The sequence below is a fragment of the Paroedura picta genome, chromosome 3, assembly GCF_049243985.1.
Source record: "Paroedura picta isolate Pp20150507F chromosome 3, Ppicta_v3.0, whole genome shotgun sequence".
Classification (NCBI taxonomy): domain Eukaryota; kingdom Metazoa; phylum Chordata; class Lepidosauria; order Squamata; family Gekkonidae; genus Paroedura; species Paroedura picta.
In genome coordinates, this window is record NC_135371.1 from 89870236 (window position 1) to 89890722 (window position 20487).

The 20487-nt window shown below is 40.8% G+C and overlaps 1 protein-coding gene across 1 annotated transcript; it reads left to right on the forward strand.

Moving 5' to 3' along the window:
* The first annotated feature begins 385 nt into the window (after positions 1-385).
* CXCL14 (C-X-C motif chemokine ligand 14) lies at positions 386-19547 on the forward strand. The gene is made up of 4 exons (XM_077326782.1): positions 386-794; positions 1793-1898; positions 9156-9266; positions 18319-19547. Exons 1-4 carry the CDS (start codon positions 731-733, stop codon positions 18332-18334), a joined length of 297 nt encoding a protein of 98 aa, XP_077182897.1. The 5' UTR covers positions 386-730; the 3' UTR covers positions 18335-19547.
* Positions 19548-20487: the final 940 nt, after the last annotated feature.

Here is a 20487-nt window from a genome sequence, read left to right on the forward strand (position 1 = left end):
GCATGCACACAAAAGTGAATATCCAAAATGAAACTAGGTTGGTCTTAAAGGTGCCACTGGATTCAGACTTTGTTTTACAGTATACATTCATAAGCTAATGATCCTCTGGAACTTCTGTGGTTCTTCTCACTGTGTGCATTTTAGAAAAAGAATTTCTTCAAAAAAAACCCTTCCTTTTCAATGGGACCATCCACCTTACCTAAATGACTACATTCTTTGTGATAACCTCTTGTGAAATACAAGGCTTTGCCATCTCAGAGATCAGGTGGTGGTGGTGGGGAGAACACTCTTTTCCACCCACCCTTCCTTATATTCTCTTTAGATAAAACATTCTCTTCAGAGTGTTTATCCCCTAAAATATTTCACTGCCTTAAGCAGAATCAGTTATTTTTGTTCTCTGTTAAGTCCCTCCTCCCATTTTGGGGGAATTGAGAAATTGCTGTAAGTAATTGAGTCTCTCTGCATATTAATGAGTCTGAGGAAAGGGCAGCAGGAAATGTTTTAAAAGAGGAGGAAAGCGGCAGTGCTCAGACAGAGAGCAACTGAAACGGATGGGATCGCAAAAGCAATAGCCGCAGCCAAGAGCATAGAGCCTAGGTATTTGCATAGCCTGGCAGCACCCAGTCTGACCACTGCATTTGATCAAAGAACAGAGGCAAGAAGGGGGGAAGCAGATTATTCAAGGGAGGTCTTAGCAAACATCTCTCGAGGTACCTGGGATCTTTTGATCATGAAGTTCTTCACATTCGCTTTTCTCTTTGTGTTCTTTGCAGTCTGTTTGACCAGCATAGAAGGTAAGTTACAGGTTATTCACTAACCACTCATTTCACCACTTTTTTTCTCATTTGATTTCCTCCACTTATTAAATTGTTGCTTGAAAAGTATCGTCGTGCTTGGAGGCACTGAAGACCTCAGTTAGTTAATAAATAATGAATAAAAGACCCTTTAAAAAAGTGTAAAAGTAAAAATGCAGGAAAAGCCAAAGGTCCAACGCAACTCTAGTCAACATTTTAACTGCCTGAACTAAAATGCTGAAGGATTTTTTTCTGGGGCTTACTCTGGTATGTATTCCTGTAGTGTGGCGAATTTGGACGTGTTAATGGGGGGAAAGTCAGGGAAGAACAAACTGATTGAGTTATACCTGGATTCAGCATCTTGTAAAGTTTGATACCATATTCATGGTTGTGGATTTGAATTTGCCTTGTTTTGATCCAAGGGGATTATTGTTGCTAAAGTCAAGGGCTATTTGAATGTAGAATGCTGAAGAATTCTGAATGCATTCTATGATTCATTTTAAAGTCTTTGTCTAACGAGAAGAGGAAAACATTTCTGTCAGTCATCTTTAATCTACAGATTTCTATAACAGCTTCATTAATTTGTTTTGTTTGTCTTCATTTTCACAATGATCCCAGCAGGTGCAGTTTTGCCATATGACTTCTAATATCAAGGATGTAACACTGCATATGCATTTGAACTTTGTGGATTTTATTTTTGAGTAGACATTGATAGGATTCACCTGCATATCTTATTGACTGTAGTGGAATATAAACTGCCTAGCAAACTGTCTACAACACAGTATCTTTCTTGTGTTTTTCTTGTTTAAAAACACAGTGAACCTAGATTTTTAAAATCCTCTTTCAAGCCATTCTTTACAATGATGTAGATGTTTAAAAGCTCATCAGTTTGCACAGATTAAAAGCCAAGAATAAGGGAGATAATGGGGGAATTATAAGTGCAGGACATATTATGCTGTACTTTTAATCTACCAATGAGTGAATTTTTATTCTTTTAGGATCCAAATGCAAATGTGCAAGAAAGGGCCCTAAAATAAGATTCTCTGATATACAGAAACTTGAAGAGAAGCCAAAGTATCCATATTGCAAGGAGAGGATGATCATGTAAGTCCTTTTTTTTATTTGTCTCATAACAAACAAAATTAGTATGCATCTACCCATGGGGGGTCTGCTTTTTAAAAAATTAGAAATATGAATTTGGCTACTATAATATGCTAATACATTAGGCACCACACAATGAGCAAATATTTTGAAAACGTCCCATTCATCTTTAGTGTAATAAATCTGTTTCAGCTGTAATTCACTTGACTGCAATAGGAACTTTGTAAGGGTAGTCAATTGATTCCTAATGAACATAATCACTTGAGCTATGTTTCTTGCCTTCTTGTAACTCCAGTGATCCAGCATGTATTTTCAGGGAAGCAAGTAGCCCAGCAATGCAACTTGACTGCTCAAATCCCATTATCTTCAATTAAATCTGCTTTACTGTGTGTAGGTCTACAATCCTGCATTCAGCTGCCTGAGTTTAAATAAGCATAGGATTAGGCTGTGCATAAGGAGCAAACTCTCAGTTCACTGGAGGAACTGGTTTACATAAATAAAAGCACTTTGCCCTTGATATATATGGTACACCTATCTCTTTAAAGACATGTTCTAACTTGCATTATTATTTCAGTTTAGTGACTCATTGTGGGATATACCAAATGTTTAAAAAAAAACAACTTTGTTCATTTTGCTGCGTCATTTGCTGGAAATGCGCCAATCAAAGTCTTAAAATGACAATGATTAGTATTCTTCCTTGGGATGCTAACTTTGGAACTAGTTACATAATAGATGTGTAACCAATTTGCTCTCTTTCTAGGAAAAGAATGTTATGGCTTGGTTCCATTGGAACGTTTATGTGGATGGAAGGATTTCCTCTTTCAGAATATGACTTTCTAGTCTGTCCTCTTCCACTACAGGCCAAAATGCATGCAGAAATGCTGTTCCTGGGTACAGGAGACCCCTATGAATAGCATTTCGGAACATACAGGGGATGCAGAAGGAGGGGGAGAGGAAAAAAGTCATGCTCTGCAAGTGAAAATCTTTCTATCCTCTGTATTTCATTATGTTTAAATCTTGTTTGTGTCAACTAGTTCTAGAGACACAACTGTCTTGCTTATGCATAAAAGGAATAACAATGTTTATACTGCTTTCAATAAGCCTGTTGAATCAATGATAGACACAGAAAGAGTCATTTTCATGGACCATAGGCCCTTGGCTTTGGATTGTGCTAGTCCTTTCATGGTCTGCTGACAGTTTCCAAGAAACTGTAGAGTGGCTAATAAAATTCCAAGCAGCCTTGTTTTATCTTGGATATGTTTTTATACTATGTAAATCAGGATAAGGCTCTTGAAGAACATACCTGCATCCTATCATTTTATGGGCAGCAACTATAGGGCCACAGTGCATCCATCAAACTCTAAATTGACTCCTGGTATCGCTGTACAGAATCTGCCAGTTTCAGAAATGAGAAAGGCTACTTTTTAAAATGGTTGGTACATACATGGGAGTAAAACTAATAGAATCTTTGCTTCACTAAACTAGGTCATCAATTGATTACTGATTTGTTTCCGCAGCAGAAGCAGCCTCTCTCTCACTTACTACAGCAACTGAAATGCCCAGTTCTCTATGAGTATGAAATATGCTTACTCAGACGTTGGGCTTATGCCATCCGAGTCAGTGTGCCATCTTGCACTGAAGTGAAACATGCTCCACAACCAAATCCTATTGTATTTGTTTTCTTTCAGTATCCCAAGGTCTTTTTTAAAATTCTCTGTGGCTGATAAAGTGATAGGAGCAAGATATGTTGGCCATGTTGAGCACCAAGCCAGCATGAAAGTTCTGCAAGCAACCCAGGATAACTTTCTATTTCAGACTAATTTTTCTACAAAAAAATTAGTCTTCACAATGTAATATACTTCTCTTGGGGGAAGTCAGACCAATTTGGAATCCAACTGAACCCCAAGTAAATCATAAACAAGCTCTTGAGACTCTTTTTACTATATGTAGTTTCTTAGTTACTTTTTTTCTAACTGATAAAAACTGTTGCTGCTGAAGCTGCCATAGAATGTGGAATATTGTCATGGGTGACGTCTTTCTCTTTGTGTGTGTATGCATGTGTCTGCTTTGAACATTGTGGTCCCACTACCACCAGCCCCCTGGAGTGAAAACAGTGTGTGGGAGGCATTGTGATTTTTAGTCAAAAATGCTTGGTAGGAAAGAGCACTTGTGCTGGTTTTCTGCTTCAAACTGTAGTGCCAGTCTGAAAAAAAACTATATGTGTAATATGTAATTTTGCTCTCAGTAGACGCAGCGAAGCCATGCAAAGTACTGCACGACCTGCTGATCTAGGCACGGCCTCTTTATGCTCATTCTAGAATACCGATGGAGCATGAAATGGGTGTAGCTTTAACATGGTGCCTTGGTCCTGAGACTGAAGCTTTGTGGCATACTGTATTCTGCTTTGATATCAGAACTTAATGCTTGGAATATGTTGATTACATAGTCAAATCACAAACTACAACAGAGCACAGTTCTGATCAAGTCACGGTTCCAGCATTCTGTTGAGAATCAGTGACCAAAGCAATATATCTGAAGACATCTAGAACAGTGGTACCTGTGACATCTTCTAAGCCTATGAAAGAACTAAGGTTATAAGTAATCTAGGAAATATGTTCAGTTAACATATTTTTAAAGGAAATCTCTTCTCACAAGTATGTATTATATCACTTTAGGGGCAACTGGCAGCCTGTTTCAGATTCAAAATATATTGGAGTGTAATTTTACTAATTTGCTAATTGTTGCTTTTAAGTTAGACTTCCTTTAGAAGAAGAAGAGTTGGTTCTTATATGCCGCTTTTCCCTAACCAAAGGAGGCTCAAAGCGAGCCCAAGGTCACCCAGCTGGTTGCATGTGGGGGAGCGCAGTATTGAACCTAGCATGCCAGATTAGAAGTCCGCACTCCTAACGACTACACCAAACTAGGCATGATCCAAATACTCTAGATTCTCAATATTATAATTTGACACTTATATTGACATTCTTGAACTGCCTTAAAAATAGTTTCTCCTTTCAAAACATTATAAGGATTAGATTCCTGGACCTGAAGTGATCATTTACAGTCTCTTGATGGATGTGTGATCAAATATACAGATTACATAAAAATATTCCTACACATTGAGTTCTCAGTGATGACTATAATAAGTTATCCTGTAATTCAATATGTCCTTCAAGCAGGTGCCAATTAGACCTATATGAATTAATTTTTCTGGTTTTAATCCCATTGGTCTTTTCCTTATCAATTTCCAGTGAACAGGAACCCACATTCAGATAAATTATAAGACTGTACCAAAAGCAAAATTGACACAATTATGCAACTGCATAAATATTACTATGTGAAATGTGCATTACTACACGTTAGTAATCTGTATCAGAGTTGACCTACACATGCTATCATTTCATCTGAAGTCCCAAAATCCAGAGTGAAATTCAGATGAGCAAAATTTCATCAGCATCCCTAGGGGAAATAATATGGTTTGCTTCAATGAGCTTTTAATTCTCTTTGCTGTAGATTATTGCATTTCCCCATGGCTCTATAGCCCACTGTGGTCTCATTCAACAGGCTTGCACAATGAAGCAGTAAAACAATGCTTATAAAGATTCTGTAGAAGTTCACATTTGCTTTCAAAGCCAGATTGGGTTTTGAGGTTCAGGATTCAAAGGCAGTTCTTGGGGAGGGGGGCATGTTTAGCTAAACACTTATGAATTGTGTTCTGTGCCAAAGAACATCACACCAAAAGATGCAGAAGTAGTGAAACAACCGCATTCACAAAACATCATCAAAACAGAATAGGAATTAAAAGTACACACACTATTAAGCAGGAAAACCCAAAAAACAGAACACTCAGTGTACAGCAGTAAAGTTCAATGAAATTAGTACTCCATTAGTCTGGGGATGCCTTGCTAAACAGAAATGTTTTCAATTCCTGATGACATATCCACATGGACTTCCCTAAGAACTGCCCAGAAGATTTTTTTCTTCTGGATAATTAATATCCATTAACTCCAGAGATTGGTTCCTAAGGCCCACCACCATTTCCTCATCATTTTTTAAAAATAAGATATGCTTCATCTGCCCATATATACCTTCTGTATAGAAGGAAAATATGGTAATATCCTTATAGGTATTCCTGTTACATTCAAAATGACGGAGAAGAGAATTATAGGTATTTGTATTATGTTCAAACTGACAGAAAACAATCTTGGCAACTAGGAAGTTTGCAGGAAGTGGGTTACGGATTCTTGCCAGGGAATTTCTGGACTTCCTTTATTTGATTATGCAAGCACACTATCTTGATGATCACTGATTACGAGATCAGAACATCTACTATCCCTATTGTAACCTGTCTTCAGAAACTCCCAGAAGAACTATCTGAAAACAATTCAGTACTAAGTTGTTACTATGTGTTCTTCATGAACTTACTTTCCAATTTTGAAACACAAATAACTGGTGCCTCAGTTAGCCAAGGTAAGCCTGCTAACCTATCCTAAGATACAAGCTCAGAATTGTGGTTCTGTGGCTGAGGAAGATTGTTCCTTCTCCCTTGCTCCCCCTCTTCTCATAAAACATTATATTAGGCCAGAGCAGATTCTCCATGTCAATACTAGAGGATGGGTGTTCCAACCTCCCTCCATGCAGACCAGTGTGCCAGTGACCTCCTTTCTTACAAATTAGCAAAGATCCATAAGGTGTGGAGGTAGCAATTTCCCAGTCAACTTGCATACAGTTATGTCTCCATTCCATCAGTACCCCAAAGCTGACAAAGGGTTCAGAAATGGGTATCAGCATAACAAAAGGTTGTGAGGATTTTCCTGCCCAAGCATCGCCTGCCAAGGACTTAAGTCTGGGCCTCAAAGTTTGCCTGCCTGATGGGAAAACCAAACAGCAGTATGCTCTCACAAGCAAGATGCCAGCAGAGAGTGGATGTTGAAAGGCTGTCAAGAAAACAATAACAAGCTTTTCCTAGGATGGGTATGAGAGAGACGTGCGCTCCAGACCTTTAGAAGCACAGCCAGATTTGGCAGTTGAAGGAAAAGGCAAAAGCCGTGAGGTACAAATGTAAATGAAATGCCCATTAGAGAAACTTTTCACTCTCCCAGAAAACCATCAAGAAAACATGCACGATTGAGCCTTTAGTTTCAGAGTGGAATCCTCTGCTTTAAAAATTCTTGCTGTTTTTCTGTTTTCCAGGTTCACTGAGGTTGTATACTGCTGGTTTCTCCTTAGTGCACATTTCTTTTCTGATGAATGCTGTAATGTTTTTATGCATTTCATTGTATTTAATTTGAGTGTGCAATCAATGAATGGTTTTAGCTTCTGGACCACCCTTTTTGTATATTTTAGAAACAAACATTTCATGAAGACATATTATTATTAAACTGTAATGTCTTGACATCATTTCCTTCATTTTATTCATTCCCCTCCCCCCAGATTAGTAAATGAATGATAACTTTGCAGGAAGTGTGGTAATACAATACATCTCTTAGGTATTAAAATCAGTATAATCAAGCAAATATAGCTCTGTAAGAGTTCCTCAGAATGTACCAATTTAGGACCTTGTGATTTGTCAAACGGACATTGTAGCTCAGAGATGGAATGCATTGCTTTGCTATTAAGATGTTCCACATTCCATCCCAGGTAAAGACATTTAGGAGAACAGCTGGAAAATATCTCTGTTTCAGTCCCTGGAGAACTAGGTATAAAAGTTGCTGCCAATCATGTTTGAAAGTAGTGAGCTAGAATACTTATCTGATTATACTGTCAGATCAACAAAACAAAATCAGAGGCCAGTGGCACCTTTAAGACCAACAAAGATTTATTCAAGGCATGAGCTTTCGAGTGCAAGGACTCTTCCTCAGACTAACACGGCTACCCACTTGAATCTCTCCCGTCAGATGTGAGGCTGTGTTGTGCTGCTATATTTTAGGCAGCCTTCCAATAGTAATCAAAGAAGAGTGACCATGGAACTGGAAAGAAGACCACAGGGAGGCAAAAGAATAAGCCCATGAGTACTGAGCCCTAGAGCCTAAGAAAAAACAAAGCCTGACCTAGATGTATGTGTTGTTCTACCACACCATGGGAAACCTGTGTGGTTCTGGGTGGAGATACTCTGAACTCCTGGCAACCTAAGGGAACCATCTTCTGACCCACAGCCACATGCTGTCCATTGGCAGCACAGTTTCCCAGTTCCTGTCCTCGTAGCTTCTGAAAGGGTGCACACGGTTATCCTTGTACACCAATGATTTTCCATATACACTATGGTATACAGTTTTTTTAAAAAAAGAGCTGTTCCTGTGGAGACTTGACTGGATTGCTCATGTACTTCACTACACTAGTGAGCCAGCTTGATGTAATGCAGGGGTAGTCAAACTGCAGCCCTCCAGATGTCAATGGACTACAATTCCCATAAGCCCCTGCCAGTGAATGCTCATGGGCTCATGGGAATTGTAGTCCATAGACATCTGGAGGGCCACAGTTTGACTAACCCTGATGTAATAGTTAAGAGCAGAAGCCTCTAATCTAGAAGCCTGGGTTTGATTCCCCTATCCTCCACATGCAGCCAGCTGGGTGACCTTGGAGTAATCAGTCCTGTTACAGCTGTTCTATCTGAGCAGTTCTGTGGAACTCTCACAGTCCCACCTACCTCACAGGGTGTCTGTTGTGGGGAGAGGAAGGAAAGGAATAAGCTGGGGAGTGAAAAGCAGCATATATTAAAAATAATTCTTCTTCTATACTAGTTTGGCCTATGGAGGACTACATTCATGCTATCCCTTTTGTCCCCAACCACCAACATTATTTATTAATTGTTATTTAATATTTATAGCCAGGAGATCCTAAGATTGTGGTTTACCATTGCCTGCCCTTGCATCCCAATCTGGTTCTCCTTGGCGATCACCCTTCCAAATGCTAGCCAGGGCTGACCCTGCTTCTGAGATCTGATGGGATCAGGCTTGCCTGAGCGGTCTAGGGTGGGGCACCAACCGCTGAAGCTGTTGACACTCTCTATCAGCTCAGTGAGTGTGCATTAAGGTCATCATAAGAAGCACAGGAGCTGGACTGCAAGAAGCTGGACTTCTTCACTGGATGGCCTATGGAAATCAATGCCCAGTCAATTGATGCCAGAGACATCCCTGCATGCATAACAGAATGTAGGATATGCAGGAGAAATCCTGCCACAACTCCTTTGATCAAGCTGCTACAGATTCTGCTGTCACATAAGCATGCCTTTTTAACACGCTGACAACTTGTTTTTCATTTCAGTGTCACCATGAAATCCCGATTCAGAGGAGGCCATCAGTATTGCTTGCATCCCAAACTCCCAAGCACAAAAAGATTACTTAAGTGGTACACAATATGGAAAGAGAAAGAGAGGTGGGTAATGATCATACCTAGCACAGGACACAATTCTAGCTTCCCACATTCGCATTATTCCTTGAGGATTTTGATGCTTTTATAGAATTTCCCCCCTTAATGTACCTTAATTGTTTTAACTTTAACAAGTTTAACAACTTTTTTTTAAACTTTAATCAGCCAGTCTGGCAACAAGCAATAAATGGAAAGTGATAGTCTGATATTGTTTGGAACTCAAGACCACATAGATCAATAATGAAATCAGTAAGTTCATGAAAACTCAGGTCACTCCATACATATGTACTTGACTGAAGAGCCTTATGGCTGGCAGTAATTGGGTAGCCTGGCAGTAGGGTTGCCAGCTCTGGGTTGGTCATTTCCTGGAGATTTTGGGGGTAGAGCCATGGAAAGTGGTGTTTAAGGAACAGAGGGACTTAAATGTGATGATGATGATGACAATAATAATAATAATAATAATAACAACAACAACAATAGGATTTATTTCCCGCCTCTCCATAGAACACACCTCCCATAGAATACACATCCCAAAGTGGCCATTTTCTCCTGGGGAACTTATCTCTGTCTCCTAGAGATCAGTTGTAATCCCAAGAGATCCCCTGCCACCACCTGGAGGTTGGCAACCCTACCTGGCAGTTGCTTTATTGAACTGTATTGCTAGTGTGCAGTAAAAATGAAGAAAGCCTTCCTACAGCTGTCAACAAAGCCAGGGTGGCGAAGTGTGATTCTGACCAGAGCACAAATCAACTCTGGTATACAAAATCCACAGGACCTTCGGCCTCTTATTTTCCCTCAGGGGTTCTGTGGGGATAAAAAGGGATAGATCTAATATGTGAAGGGAAAGAAAAATAAAAGATACATTTCAGTGCTTTTATCATAACCAATGGTAATAGCTTGGAGATTTGTAAGATAGTGGAAGGCTTTGACTTGGATCATGGGAGAGTGGTTTAGCCCATGCTTAGACTGAAGATGTTTACTTGGAAACTTCAATGGAATTCAATAGAACCCATTTCCTATTGAGTGTTATTTTTCTCCCTTCCTCCTACGTCATACTGACAGTTTTGCCTGATTATCTGCCAGTGTTCTTGAGGCAGCTCTTTAGGAGAGAACTTGGGTTGTATTGCTAAATGTCAGCTATTATGTAACCCAATTTTCCTTGTTTATTTTTAAGAGTAACCATTAAAACATAGGAAATAAAGACCCAATAACTTATGTATGAGGAATCTTAACACTCTCTCTTTAGGAGTACAAAAAGCAAAACACATAAAAAGTAAGCCTGTTTAGACAATTGTCCATATTGTAATGTCTTCCCATTGAAATACTGTTCGGGGCCCGTAGCTTACCTTTTGATTTTTCATTATGCCAGACCTATGATGTGAACAGCATTTCTTCCTAAGCTACATGCACATTATTTGTATTCAAACAGCTAATGATGTATTCCCCATGTTAGCATCACTGTACACAGACAGCTCTGTTGTTTATCCAGAAGTCCACAAGCTGCTTTTCACTCTCATTCAACAACACTGGAATGTTTGGATGCTATTCCTGTATTTGAAAATGATGAGAGGAAGCTCTAAAGTACATGTTATTAATCCTTTCTCTCCATTTTCATAGACACAGAACTGACTGGAGAAAAGGCACATTCCTGTGTACTTAAGTCCAAGAATCTTTTTTTTTTTTAAGAGGAGGCAGATTTCTTATTTGCCTAGGTGTTAAGTCCTTTTAAAGCCTCTTGTGGTGCAGAATGGTAAGGCAGCAGACATGCAGTCTGAAAGCTTTGCCCATGAGGCTGGGAGTTCGATCCCAGCAGCCGGTTCAAGGTTGACTCAGCCTTCCATCCTTCCGAGGTCGGTAAAATGAGTCCCCAGCTTGCTGGGGGGGTAAACGGTGATGACTGGGGAAGGCACTGGCAAACCACCCCATATTGAGTCTGCCATGAAAATGCTAGAGGGCGTCACCCCAAGGGTCAGACATGACCCAGTGCTTGCACAGGGGATACCTTTACCTAAGTCCTTTTACATCTAAAATATATCATCTGTATCCAAATACGTGTGCTTATGCAGAACTGGAAGAAACTCTGCGCATACTCTATTACATTCCTTTTATTAATTTGGGTTTCAAAGATGATGCATAACTCTGCAGTCTTGTATTCAGACCTGATCTAAGTTAAGTCACACTTAGAAACTTTACCATGGGAAGAAACTTTAATTACTTGGATCCCCTCATTTCAACTTGTCACCAGGAATTTAAACAGAAGATACTTTCAAGGATTGTTCTCCTATGATTAAGAGTATGCAGAGTAAACTAAAATGCCTGTAGCTTTTTGGCATTTCATTTCCCCTCAGGAATCACATCATTCTATATTTAAATATTGACTACATATTGCTCCCAGATGGCAAAAAAAAAAAAAAAAAAGACCAAGTCTCAAGGATTGGTTCAATGAAATTCTATATAGCTGGCTTGCAACATATTGTCTCCCCTTTAATGTAGATTCCCTTAAAGGCTACCAGTGGGTACTAGCAGGTTCAAAGTTCAAAATGACCATGCAGCTGCTTGTCCCTTCTTCTTGCCTGAGTACCTTCTAAGCAAGACACCAATACCCTTCCCCTATGCTGGTTACGTACAAGTTCAGGATGATGTCCTTGGGCTGGGTTTGATCAGGTAGATGCCACAGATGCCTCAGTGTAGTTGCGATCTAAATGGAATTGTAGCACCTGTCTTGTTCTACAAACTTAAATTAGGGACTAGTCAGTCTCACTGAGTTCACGCCTATTTAAAAATCACATATAGTATGAAGTGGGTGGAGGAGAGACTTTCCTTTTTCACATTTAACAAAATAATTTCAGAGCCTCAAAAGCCAGTCAACTAATTCAACATTGTGCTGTAAAGGATGGGTAGTTTTACCATTGCTTGGGATTTATTAATCAGAACTAAATACTAACCTATTTCTCGTTCAATCATGATAATAAGCAGGTTATCATTATATTCTTTATTTTTATTTATTTATACTCTTCTGTTAATCCAAGGTATTTTTTCATACAAGTTAAGACTTTTCTTAATATTCCTTAATATTCCTAGAATCATAGAGTTGGAAGGGATCTCCCGGATCATCTAGTCCAGCCCCCTGCACCATGCAGGACACTCACAACCCTATAGCTCATCCACTGTAACCTGCCACCCCCTTAAGCCTTCACAGAATCAGCCTCTCTGTCAGATGGCTATCCAGCCTCTGTTCAAAGATGTCCAAAGATGGAGAACCCATCACCTCCTGAGGAAGCCTGTTCCACTGAGAAACCGCTCTAACTGCCAGGAACTTCTTCCTGATGTTTAGACACAATTTCTTTTGAATTAAATTCATCCTATTGGATCTGGTCCATTCCTCCAGGGCAAGAGAGAACAACTCTGCTCCATCCTCTATATGGCCATCAGATTCCCTCTCAGTCGTCTCCTCTCCAGGCTAAATAAACCAAGCTTCCCCAATCTTTCCTCATATGTCTAGGTCTCCAAACCCCTCACCATCTTTGTTGCCCTCCTTGGGACATGCTCTAGTTTGTCTACATCCCTCTTCAACTGGGGTGCCCAAAACTGAACACTACTCCGAGTGAGGCCGAACCAGATCAGAGCAAAGTGGTACCATCACCTCCTGTGATCTGGACACGATGCTCTGTTTGATACAGCCCAAAATCCCATTTGTCTTTTTAGCCACTGAGTCACACTGTTGGCTCATGTTCAATGTCTGGGCTACAAAGAGTCCTAGATCCTTTTTGCACATGCTACTGCCAAGACAAGTCTCCCCTATCCTATATTGTTGTATTTGGTTTTTTGTACCTAAATGCAGAACTTTTCATTTGTCCCTATTCAGTTTAGCCCACTTCTCGAGCCTATCAAGATCATTTTGTATTCTGTTGCTGTCTTCAGTTGTGTTTGCTACTCCTCCCAGTTTAGTATCATCTGCAAATTTAATAAGTATCCCCTCTAAACCCTCATCCAAATAATTTATAAATATGTTGAACAACACAGGCCCCAGGACAGGTCCTTGGGGTACTCCACTTGTCACTCTTCTCCAAGAGGATACTGAACCATTAAAAAGTACCCTAAATAATACTTTACTAAATAAAACCTTTTTCTGGTGTAATCATCACAAAAGAAGATTATCAATATGGAATAATCACTGCATGTCAGGAGGACATGTTTTGACCCTGTCAATTAAGATACCCACACCAAATCTTTTGGCAGTAAATTTGGCCACAGCTATTAGCATATAAAAAAGAGCATCAATGCTGCTTGAGCAGTTATCATGAAAAGGGCCAAGCCCAGTGCTCAGCCTCTATAAAGGGGTCACTTGCCCTTGGCCTTGCAGGATGCTCCGCTCCATGCAGGCCGCATCCTGTAACTTTTAAACAAGCAATTATAACACACACGCCCCACTGCCAGCCACCCAGGCAAACAACTGCAAACCAGAAACTTTGGGAGGAAGGGTGGGAAGCTTGTCAGCATCCCAGCTGGTGAGGGCAGGCAAGGTATGAGGCACGTAACTGCACCTGCCTCCTTAATTCAATCCCAGGGCGCCATACTGCCCTTGCAGCCACATGGACCCTGGGCTCCATTCCCCCTCCCTGCGTATTTCCTGCCTGCCCCACCTGCCGCAGCAGTGGCGGCCTCAGATTATTCTGAGCTACAAATTAAAATTAAGTAGATTTCTTACCCGCTCTCAGAAACAACTTGTGGTGGGTTACAGTAGAATAAAACCCCAATACATAAAAACATAAAAAACCATAAAAACCAAACATCTTGCTCCGGTGATGAGACAAATAAACCCCCTTCTTAACCTCCCATGTCCCTCCTTCCATCAGCACCCCAGGGCCCCAGTTCTCAAGGATGCCAATAGTTCTTGGTTGTGGAGAGGCCCCTGCAATCTCCCATACCCTGGCTTCAACCAAGGACCTAGTGGAAGAGCTCTGTTTCATAGGCCCTGCGGAACCATGAAAGCTTCTGCAGGGCTCTTAACTCATCCAGGAGTTAATTTCACCAGGTTGGGGCCAGGACTGAAAAGGCCCTGGTCCTGGTTGAGGCCAGGCAAACCTCTCAAGGACCAGGGATCACCAACAGATTAATACCCACAGAACACAAGGCCTTGTGGGGAGCATAAGCCGATAGGCAGTCCCTCAAATATATGGGGCCCAGACTGCAGAGGGCCTTATAGGGCCTTTTACTTTTCCAGGTACTTTTTCCAGATAGGTTAGAGTTTCCTTAACTTTTTAACATGCAAAGTAAGATTACCATGTTCCATGTGAATATTTTTATAAAACACAGAAGATCCATTATTTTACCACCCTTCCTAAATATGTGTATGGGCAAGAACCTAGTCAGTCATGTGACATACCAAGTGACCTCTATAAAGAGATCCAGCAGCAAAAACAAAAAACAAACAAACACTACTCTGCAAAGGAGGAAGGGTAGAGACACATCAGAGCAAGTGAATATTATTAGGCTGAATGTCATTTGGGCAAGGAGAAGTAGTGGGAGAAATCTATGGAAAAGGACATTAGAAAGGCAATACAATTACCGTATTTGCCGGTGTATAAGACGACTGGGCGTATAAAACGACCCCCAACATTTCCACTCAAAATATAGAGTTTGTTACATGAAGTGCACCCGGCGTATAGGACGACCCCCTTGCTTGGAGGCATGTTTTTCAGGGGGGAAAAGTAGTCTTATACGCCAGCAAATACTGTACTTGCTCTCTTTATGTCTTTATTTAAATTATTGCCGCAAACTTAAAACCCATAGTTGATGGGGAGGAAATAAATCAAGTCAAACCAGAACAGATTATTAAAAACAGCAGCAGCATTTGGTCAGATCATATTCTTTGACATGAACTGTGGTGGTTTGGGTGCATTCTGCAAACATGGCTCCTCTTCCTATACATTTTCTTTTGGACTGAGCTTAGTGATTGTGCAGAAGATAGACGGGCACCTAAAATTTTTTGAGCACAGCAGTTTTGCTGTTGTGAGTTTTGACAAACGCTGAACAAGGACAGTCCCCAAGAGCTTATCTAAAGAAAAGCAGTGATGGTCCTTAATACTCTTAAAGGAAGAGCCATTGCATTTCAATGGAAGTGTCACATAAGAACTGGTATCCCGCTGCTATGCATCTGCAGATGTGTGGTTATGGTGCTTTAAGACTTGCATTCAGGTGTTTGGTTTTGCTTAAATCCAAATCCCAGAATAAAACATTTCAGTATTTTCTCATTGTACCTGAAATTCCAGAGAAACATTAAAAATCTATTGTATTCCACTAGCACATGGGTTATTTGGCAGACTCTTGCATACTGGTGCAGGAACTACTCAAATCTTAAGTAACAATGCAACTTCAGTATTGCTTTAAAATCTCGCCCAGCGTGACTGACCCAGAGATTTCAAAAGATGCTTGCTGTGCAACCGCAAGGTCAAATCCTACTTCTCTGGTTAAAAGCCACTCTATTGATTATAGGAACACCCTTCCTTCCTTATAAAGCTCAGCACTTCGGAATGAATGGAGGGTTATGTCAATAGCTATTCTCTTCAGCATTAGGGCTCATTGAACTTTAGCACACCTGCCCTGGGGTGAAACAGCAGAAGCAGATGAACTAGTAAGAACAAAGAGCTTGAATGCATGCAGGGCTTCCTTGTAATACAAGCTTAGGGAACAGACAAAACACGGAACATGCGATCCACAGAATTCAGTCTTGCTTTCACAGAGGTCAATAAGGATTTTGCCAGCAGAAGCTGGACACAACCCACAGATGCTTTGTACGCTTAGCATTAAGAATTTTAAAAGACAAACACAATGGAATTTTACGTGACTCCCCCTTGCCTGCCCAGATAATACCGGCATAGTTATGATCAAGTTGATTTAGGTCATTTGGACAAATGCAGTATCTGGAATTTTTCAATGTCTTTACAAAGAAAAAGTTAACGCTTCGTTTCTGAAGGATTTAAACCAGAGACATAGTTTCATAAATTGTTCCAGGACTTTTCAATAGTTAAAAACATGTGGCTAAATATGCAGTTTCAGATCTCAGGCATCTCTCCCATTTGCACTTAAGGTAAAGGTAAAGGTATCCCCTGTGCAAGCACCGGGTCATGTCTGACCACTTAAGGGAAGGCAAAAGGGGTGGAAGCCCATAGTTCATGAGCATTCTGCTTTTGTTTATGGCTTAAGTTTAAATTCTGCATGATGCTGCTGAGGCCAAGAGCCTGACTGGGGCCAGGATTATGGTTAATTTGCATACTCTTTTTCACTTTACCTAGTTTGGTTTACCTGCCAACTCCAGCCTGTGAGATTCCTGGAGATTTGGGGGTAGTGCCTGTATAGTCAAGAATCTGGGGAGTGATTTTGCATATGTGGTATACCATTGAATTTGCCTTCCAGAGTTGCCATTTTCTCCAGGAAAACTAATCTTTTAAATCTGCAGATAAATTGTAATTTGGGGAGATCTCCAGGTCACACATGGAAGCTGTTAATCCCACCTTGTATCAGGAAGCAGAGAGAGTTAGACCAGCATGTTGGTAAATGTTACCCTGTGAACAAGGAAGTCCATGGTTCAAATCTTGTTTTTGGTGATAATTTCAGTAGACTGAACCACTCTGTCTGGGCCAGCTGCAGCCTGAGGATAGCAACATTGGCCTACCTTATACAATTGATTAGCAGGCTGGCACTTCTGCCGATGAATATGCAACTTACTTTCTGACGTAAATATGGCCACAGCCGATTTATTATGCCTCCCAGAGGAGGGTTGGCCCAGCACTTGAAGGAGCCTGACCCCTCAGCTGTCCAGCTGCTGAACCTGAGGGTCCTAGGATGCTTTGGGTCCGTTCCATCCCAGCCGGGAGACCAGGCCTTGCACATCCGGAATCCCTCACCAGGAAGCGACCATAATGGGGCCCACCAGGCATCCATCGCAACTTGGTACCCCTAGGTTGCTTGGCCATGAGCCCCTGGCCTCCCAGCTGGGCAGGCCACGCTTGCATCTCTGCCAGTCTTATTAAGGAGACCCCCAACCCCCAGGGAGTCCAGTATGCAAAATGGGCTCCTTGACAACAGGCTCCAACTGTGCCTAAACCAAAGCTGCGATAAACATGAACCTACAAAACATTAACCAAAATACAAAACGCTGGGTGGGTTGGGAGGGAAGCTGATCATGGTGAAGGCACAGAGTGGGAGAGGCGGAAGCACACATCACCTATATAGGCCGCCTTGCTCTGCCTCCCACATATGCTGTGTCTGCGTGCATCCTAGTATCCCGCTCGCCATCTTCATGGGCCACCACCAGCTTCTTCAGCGGTGGCCGCAGTAAGTCCCAGCTGCTAATTGTGGTAAGACCTACAGAGATTTTGTACAGGAAGTGCTTTGAACATAAGAATGTCTATAACTGCTCAACAATTATTCTAATTCCACTCTCCTCAGTTGGATGCTAGTCAGTCTGTTTGGAAAATCTCCTATAGGCAAAGTCTAAAATATGAGATGCTATCATAGGCACCACTTTATGTTTTGCTGTGGTTTTGCCTGCAGTTGACTGAGACCAGAACAGTCAGAAATAATGGTGCAAAAACCCATACAAATGTGTGGGTTACTCAGAATTCTCTCTGGAACCACAACAGACTGTGGACTGGGAAGGGTAAAATGGCTTGTGGGGACAAGCAGGAACACAAGACTGACCAAGTCCTTGGTCGAGAGAGATTGGCAATGCTAGTACAGGAGAGCAGCAGGAGCAATGTACCTTGAACCACTACTGTTCTATGTACATGCAAGTGTGCAGAAACGAGGACAGTCCCTTCCAGCTGGGTGTTGCTGAATATGTGCCTGGAAAGAAATTTGGGTTTGCTGATTCCAAGATACATTTTCATTCATCTCCAGACTACAGACATGTTTTTTAAGACATGGAAAGCACTTTTTTAAGACATGGAAAGCAATTATCATATGCTTTTTGATATTTACTTTCCTAGGAGGTTATGGGGTTGTTTGTGGTTTAATCAAACTGGCTGAAAAGCTAGGTCTCTCTTTATCTCCACAGAGTTTATGAAGAATAAGAAGGTCAAAGGTCAAAGGATAATACAAGAAGCAAGGTGGACATAAGGAAAGGATGGACAATGGAGGAGGCTACTTCTCATAAGACATGACACAAATACTATATTGTTATAAAGCACTTTTTACCAAGGATCACTTTTTACATTTTATAGCTGCCAGATTTCGTGTCTTTTACATACTAGATTTCATACAGTCCCCCTTAGAAGTGAGAAATCTCATGAGTCATAATATTTGTTTTAAAGGTGTTTTTTTAAATTGAGTATTGAGAGCTGTTCATATATCACTGATTCAAAACTGGGCTTTATAAGCTCATTCAGTGAACCACAATTTGTATCCATACACACAAGATGTTCTGAAACTGTGTCTCTACTTTGGGATTGGGGCAGCGTCCTATTCCAACGTGAAGGTTTCCAGTTACAGAATACATCTATTTCAGTAGGGAATGGGGGGAACACTTAAGTATTTCGACCAGGGGTAGTCAAACTGCGGCCCTCCAGATGTCCATGGACTACAATTCCCAGAAGCCCCTGCCAGCAAATGCTGGCAGGGGCTTCTGGGAATTGTAGTCCATGGACATCTGGAGGGCCGCAGTTTGACTACCCCTGATTTAGACTATTATATTTGGGATACAGTAAGTTCTCAGTGGCTGTAAAATGATATAAACTGTTCAGCTGTTAATCCTCATGGAGGGTATAATACAATAAGTGACCCTTCATTTTTGTCTGTGAGGGGGGAAAAACTTTATAAAGCTGTTTTAATACAAAGAAAGCACATATTTTTGTTCAGCTGAGATTCTTATGAAAAGTTCGCAGCTTCAGTATTGAGATATTTTAAGCTTCAGGAATATTGTGTATGGTTCTTTAGATTTATAGTCTGAGACTCTCAAAAATATAACTTTTTACAGAAAAATACCCTTCTCAGATAAAGGAATGGCTATAAACATTTTAGACACAAAGCAACATCAACATTATGTAATGTAATACTTCCATTGGTAAGGAGTGCATTCGTCTTTTTAAAATTATAAATAACAAACTACCTTTTCAATTGTAAATATACTACAGGAGATTTCCCTATATCTTTCAGTATAATGTATTGTACTTCTAAATTATCATATGCTATTTAAATGTTTTAAATATTTAGGGAGTTGCATGCAGATTTCATATTTCTTTCTATGGCAAATGGACAAAATAAGAAATAAAATACATTTTAAAAGGATGAGCATTGTTTTTCATTTGATTATGTTTGGGAGCCCTATAGGTGGCAGTTTATGCCACCCTTGGCCATAAAAGTGGACATAGCACATGGAGTGAACACACTGTGTAACCTTCTGTTGCTGAGACAAAATTCATACAATAGACTGATCTTGAAAAGAGGAGGGTGTAAAATGTATCTTTTTGATACATTAAGGCTACAAACCCATACAAATAGAGTTCCAGTCTTCCCTGAGTCCTACTCAACATAGTTTGATTTGTCCTCACTACTGCAAATCCTCGTCGCTATCCCTTTCTTGTGCCCTGATCCAGGTTTATTTGACAGTGCTGAGGACAGCTTGTGCCCAAATTTCCATTACGTAGACAGTGTCATACATACTACAGCAGCAACTACTGTATGTCCTGGCAGAAGCCCCATCATAAAATGTTCTACATCATCCGTAACCATTGCCCCAGTCCTCTCCTTAATTGGTGATGTATTTGTAGGCTAGTTATCAACTCTACATGCTAAGAAATGAGAAAGTCGGGTGTATTTAACTGACCTAGAAGAGAGTTGCCAGTTGGGAAATATTTGGAATTTGGGGGGAGAGGAGCCTGAGGACAGTGGGTTTTGGGGAAAGGGGAGACTTTAATGAGGCACAATTCCATAGAGTCTGCCTTCCAAAATGGCCATTTTTTCCAGATGAACTGATTTCTTAATCCCAGGACATCTGCAGCTACCACCTGGAGGATGGCAGCCCTACTAGAAGCAAAGGGTCAAGAATGAATGTGAGCATCAGATGTGAGCAACATCCAACACTACTTCTGTATCAGTGTGGGGCTTAAGAGAGGCAGAAATGAAGATGAAGTTTCCAAGGGAAGCAAAGGCCAAAGGAAACAAAGGAGGTTGGGAAGGCAGTTTTGGCTAGCAAATCACCCCTCCCTGCTGTACAGTTCAGTCTGAG